We start from the raw sequence: 6,000 nt of genomic DNA on the forward strand, positions 1-6,000 counted from the left end.
ATCATCATTGTAAACTGCGATTATTATGAACTTTTAGAGTGAAATTTTGATAAACTTATATACCTCTTTATCATAATACCTCTTGATTTGTACCACACCTCGGCCAAACTATTTAACTCCATTCATACTTTGTTAACTTTATAGAGTACATTCTTGTGGTTTTGATATCAATCCTTGAGCTATTTTATTTTTAGATGAGGTATTGATATCAATCCTTGTTGTGCTTTTGGCGTTTTTAATCTGTCATGGACTTATCACAGGCATTTTTACATGAGGTGTTGATATCAATCCTTGAGCCATTTTATTTTTAGATGAGGTATTGATATCAATCCTTGAGCCATTTTTAATCTATCATGGACTTATCACAGTCTTGACCAATTTTGTTTATGCACTGATTCTTTTAATGAGTTTGGTTTTGGTATGTATATAGACTTCATCTTGTAGCAACTAAATTGGAAAAATAGATATCATCCAATTCATTTCCAATCCATATTGTCATCCAACTCATTCCAATCCATTTTGTGTCATTCTTATACATTTGGGATATCTATATCATAATCGGTGTTTACATGAAGCCCGACTCGCGCCACTTGTGAAATCATAACAGCTTATCAATTTGTAATTATTACTCGAAAATCAGGGGCGTACAAGTGTTTTTAGAACGGGGTGGGCTCACCTAAAGTCGCGGTAGGTTCTTATTTCAAATCTTAACCAAGTCATAACATGCTTCAACGACGTTATGACAAAAACAATATGACAAAAAACTCAATTTTATATCACAAAAAACAATATGATACAACACCAAACCGAATAAATCCAAACCAAAACAAAGTAAGATACAGAGACCAAAACCTAAGTTTCTATCCCCAACCTTTAAAAATCATTATTGCTTGGTGGCGGCAGTGATGGTGGTTTTGGCGGCTGCCATGGCATCTACGCGGTCCCATGTTGACTGTCGTTTTGTGATGCTTTCTTTCTCTTTGGTTTCATCTTCTTGGTACTTGACCAGACACTCTTGAAATGTTGACTGATCGGCATCCGAGAATATCTTCCTGACATTTAAGGTTAGGCTTTGGACAGCTTGGTTCCAATGACCACACGTGTTTTTCTCCAACGGGGAGAAGATAATGGGCAGAATCACCTTGCGGTTTTTAGTTGTTAGATTCCTTATATGCTCGTTGTTCCATAAGAACAATGCACGTTCTGCCACCTGTCATGTATATGGAGATGGGTCAATTCAGGTTGTACTTTATTCATAACGGATCAAAATTAGGAAAATGGAAAGTTAGTTAAAATGAAACGGGCCACAAAAGTTTAAATTCATACAACATATATAGCATCCCAAATTATTTAACTTTGAACAATCATTTCATTAATTTTATATTTACACAATTATAAGACTAGACTAGACAAAGGAAAAGTGAACTCAGGTTGTACTTTATTGATACCGGGCCAAAATACATAAAAAAAAGGTTAGACAAAGAAGGAACGGGTCAAAAAGGTAAATATTCATCCAACATGTATAATGGCCTAAGTGTTTTACTCAAACGATTATTTCTTTAATAATATCTGGTAATCATATTTAATATTTTAATAAATTAATCATTTAACAATTGTAAGAATAGACAAATAAAAAGGAACTCAGGTTATACTTTACTAAAAATGGGTCAACACAAGTAAGAAAAAGTTAGCTAAAAATGAAACGGGCCAAAAAGAACAAAACTTGATCACAAATGTATAAGGTCCTAAATTATTTTATTTATCAACATTATTTCTTTAAATTTTTATCGTAATCATATTTAATGCATCAACTATTTACACCATTATAAGAATAGACAAAAGAAAAAGTAATTTCAGGCGGTACTTTACTAATAAAGTGTCAAAATAAAATAAAAAACTTTGCTAAAAAATGAAACGGGTCAAAATGGTCAAAATTTATCCAACATGTATACAAAAATCATAAATTATTTTATTTTAAACATTTTTTCCTTTAATTTTATATTGCAATCATCATATTTAAAAGACAAAGAAAAAGCAAACTCAAGTTGTACTTTATTCATAACGAGTCAAATTAATAAGAAAAAGGTTAGCTAAAAATTAATCCGGTCAAAAAGATCAAAATTTATACAAAATGTATAAAATCCTACATTATTTTATTTTAAACAATTATTTAACTTTATCTGGCAATCATATTCAATACAGCAACTATTTACACATTTATAAGAATAAACAACATTTATAAGAATAGACAAAGAATTTGGGTCAAAAAAGGTGAGCTAAATACGAAATGGGTAGTAAAGATCAAAATTCATCCGACGTGTATAACATCCTAAATAACTCTATTTTAAACAATTAATTCTTTTAATTTTATATGGTAATCATATATACTTACTACATTAACTACTCACAACTACAAGAATAGACAAAGAAAAAGTTAACTCATGTTATACTTTATTGATAACGGGTAGGCAAAAGACAAAAATAATAAAAAAAAAGTTAGCTAAAAACTAAACGGGTCAAAAAAGTCAATACTCAATATTCATCCTGAAACATACCTGAAAATGTGAACTGTTGAGGCATTGACCGACCCGTCTAAACAACGGGACCATAAACTTTTCAAACTCTACAGCTTGAGTAACTTCTAAAACCTCCTCCAACTCACCAAGAAACATAACCTCTTTTGAACTATTACTCATCGGCCAATATTTCAACAACCCGTTAACAACCGTACCCGCCAATTTAGCATCTTTCTCAACAAACTGACAAACACAATACACAAGCTGCTGATGATACATACTCAAACATCGAGGCTTATGAAGCGGGATCAACACATGAACAAGAAACGACTTATGCTCATCCTTCAAAGGCAAAGCAAACCCGTTCACAATACTCCCCAAAACCTCAAGCAATTGCGCTATCCCGTTATGTTTTTCCGTCTCAAACATGAAACGATAAAAGATATTATTAACCGCTTTTCTAATAAACGGACGGTGAACCATAAACTTTCCATATATTCTATGTAATATCGTTTTCAAATACTCTCGTTCACGTTGATCTTCCGAGTCAAACAAGTCAAGCAACTTTAACACGAACACGTGATCAATGTAACGTTTAGTAACCTTCGCATTCGTTTCGGGAGAAGCCACGAACCTAAGAAAAAACTCGTACACGACTTGAAGATGTGGCCACGACGGATCCATACAAAACTCATCGTCTTCTTGATCATAAGCATCTAACAATTTATTCTCTTGATTCAAATTCGGCAACGCCCGAAACAGATTACAAGACACCATTTTTATAATTTCCTGAATCGTAACCTCGGTGAATTTCGAGGTGACCGAGGACACATAATCGACTAGCTCGAGTAAAGTTTGCTTCTTTACCTCTTTCTCTTTAACATTCTTCTCAGGATCATTGAAATCAAACACCACACAACACATGCTCAGCTTCTTGATGAACAAACTATGCTTTTCCGAACTCGATACGGACCGGAAGCTCGGTAACGATTCGTAAGAAGCGGGTGGTGTCGAATCAGTGTTTAATTTGGGGGTTTCATTCAATTTGGGGATTTTATCAGATGATGAGTTGGGTTTGGAATTATTAAGGGATAAATCGAATTCGTTGGTTCGATCATCGCTGTGTAATGATTTGGAGGATGATTTCCTTGGAAGCTTGTTTAAAATTTGCTTAATCATATTAAACTGAATTCAATTTCAGAGGATAAACATGATAAAGCTCGTACCTTTAGGGGTTTGACTTCAATTGGAGGTTTGAGATTAAGAAGCGTAGAGGAACAGGGGAAGTGGGTTCTGAGTGATTTCCAATATTCAAATCAAATTTGGTAGAGAGAGAAAGAGTGTTGAGTGTGACCGACAGAGGGGATTAAGTTAAGGATAATAATAATAATAATAATAATAATAATAATAATAATAGTAATGATTGTTTGGTAGATGAAATGAAACCAAAAAAGGCTAAAACTAAAGGAGTTTATGAGAATGTTTGGTGATGTTTATTTTTTTTAAAATGTTGTGGGCTATGCCGTTATGGGTCCTTTGTTTGTGGAAATTAATTTAATTGTTTTTAGTTTTTTACTATACTTATAAAGGATAAAAAGTAGAGGTGTTTATGGATTAATAGAAAAGACGTTTGATTAAAGAGTCAAGAAAACTGTATAATAATTTATAGAGAAAGAGAGTGAGTTAGAGGTGCATATTTTCTTATTTATGGTAAATAGTTACACAAAATGGATAGCCGGTCATATGATTGTCATTCTTCTTTAGTTAAAATTGGTTTTGTATTAAACGTTACTTTAGACCTTCTAAGTATGTGTTTGTAATTTTATGTCGTCAATTTCATTTTAGCATAATTAGATTTACTTAATATGAAATAGAAATGGAATAAACATTGGTATAGGTTAGAAGATGCTGAGTATATTAGAAATTATTTTGGATTTGTATAACCGGTAAAAAGTTGTATTTCTAGCAATAATGCAGTATCAAGTCGCATTAGTATTTAGTAGTAATGGCAGTTGTTAAGTAGTAAGTATGCTTAGCAGTAACTATGAGTGGGGTGGCAAAAGCTTTTAACTGTGTGTTAGCTAAAGGTTGGGATGCTGTGGCATGGGAGTGGAGACACATGTTGACTATGTGTGTGTGAAGTCCATGATTGTGGCAAAACAGTGGAAGACTGGAAGCCCACGAAGTTAGCAAAAAACTAATGTGGGTCTTACGCTAATATTTTGTTAGGCACAAAAAAAATCCAATATCTATGTGTAGCTAACATTTGGTGTTTGGGATTTGCTTATTTTACCCTATTTATAATTTTTCAGAAAGTTATAACGTGTTTGAAAAAGTTAAAAATTGTGAGGAAAAAAGTCATAAGTTACACTTTTATAATCTATAACTTATTACCAAATGTTATAAGGATGCTGAGATAAGGAATCTCAAACACTCCTAGATGAAGTGGTAAGTGTAAATTATTTGTGAAGTTGTAAAGCGTGATGGGTTGGTATGAGGATGACATTGTGGTGTGCCTGGCTTGCTAAACTTGGCATTTAATAAAGTGTGTTTTAAATGATTAAATACAGTTTTGATAATTTAAAGTGTGTTTGTTAAACTATAGGCTCGTCAGCGTAGCTGTAAACTAACATGTTTTAGTTTTAGTACATGTTTCGGAATGAAGCTTGACCCCGAAGATCCCTTTCCATTGCTTAAACTTGTATAGATTCTCTTCTAGGCGGGTAGTAACCCGGCCATTCTTGTAATATATTATTGAAATATAAATCTTTTTTGCGTATAAGATTGTTATTTCCTTCTTTGGATTCCTTGCTTTATAAACTCATGACTTGCATACTTAGTTTAAGTTAGCAATTTTCCAAGTGTTCTAGAATAAGTTAACCTCTTGAACGTGGTTGATGATGGGTTAAAGTTTCGCTTCCTCTTTCGTGATTGTGCGGGTAGAACCGTCACTTGCACTTGGTAGGATGGCTAAACTTTAACCTTTATCTGACCTGCGTGCAGGTTTTCCTCATTTCTAAGTATTTAGGATAAGTTAACCTTTGAACGTGGTTGATAGTGGGTTAAAGTTTCGCTTCCTCCTTCGTGATTGTGCGGATAGAACCGTCACTTGCACTTGGTAGGATGGCTAAACTTTACCCATACCTGACCTGCGTGTAGGGTTTCCTTTTTTCCTTTTTTTTTTTTTTTTTTTTTTTTTTTTTAGGATAACCTTTGAACGTGGTAAATGATAGTTTAAAGTTTTGCTTCCTTATTTGTGATTGTGCGGATAAGACCGTCACTTGCACTTACAAGGATGGCTAAACTTTACTTACATCCTACCTGCGTGTAGGTTTCCCTTATTTTTAACGTTGTGTTTATGCGGGTTTTGCCGCCTTCCACACGTAACGACTTACTTCTCCCCCTTTGTGGTAAACACCGGCACCAGTGGGGAGTTCATAAGAATAAAGGTAAACACATTATGAAAGGAGAATCATTTCCATTA

At 33.6% G+C, this 6,000-nt stretch overlaps 1 protein-coding gene across 1 annotated transcript; it reads right to left on the reverse strand.

Moving 5' to 3' along the window:
* Positions 1-874: 874 nt before the first annotated feature.
* Positions 875-3,695, reverse strand: LOC143600978 (serine/threonine protein phosphatase 2A 59 kDa regulatory subunit B' gamma isoform-like). The gene is made up of 2 exons (XM_077078511.1): positions 2,556-3,695; positions 875-1,210 (listed from the first exon to the last, which is right to left on the reverse strand). Exons 1-2 carry the CDS (start codon positions 3,693-3,695, stop codon positions 884-886), a joined length of 1,467 nt encoding a protein of 488 aa, XP_076934626.1. The 3' UTR covers positions 875-883.
* Between the last annotated feature and the right edge of the window lie 2,305 nt (positions 3,696-6,000).

Source organism: Bidens hawaiensis, unplaced genomic scaffold, assembly GCF_021521415.1.
Source record: "Bidens hawaiensis isolate Kalapana, Puna unplaced genomic scaffold, B.hawaiensis_p1.1 tig00001960_1, whole genome shotgun sequence".
Classification (NCBI taxonomy): domain Eukaryota; kingdom Viridiplantae; phylum Streptophyta; class Magnoliopsida; order Asterales; family Asteraceae; genus Bidens; species Bidens hawaiensis.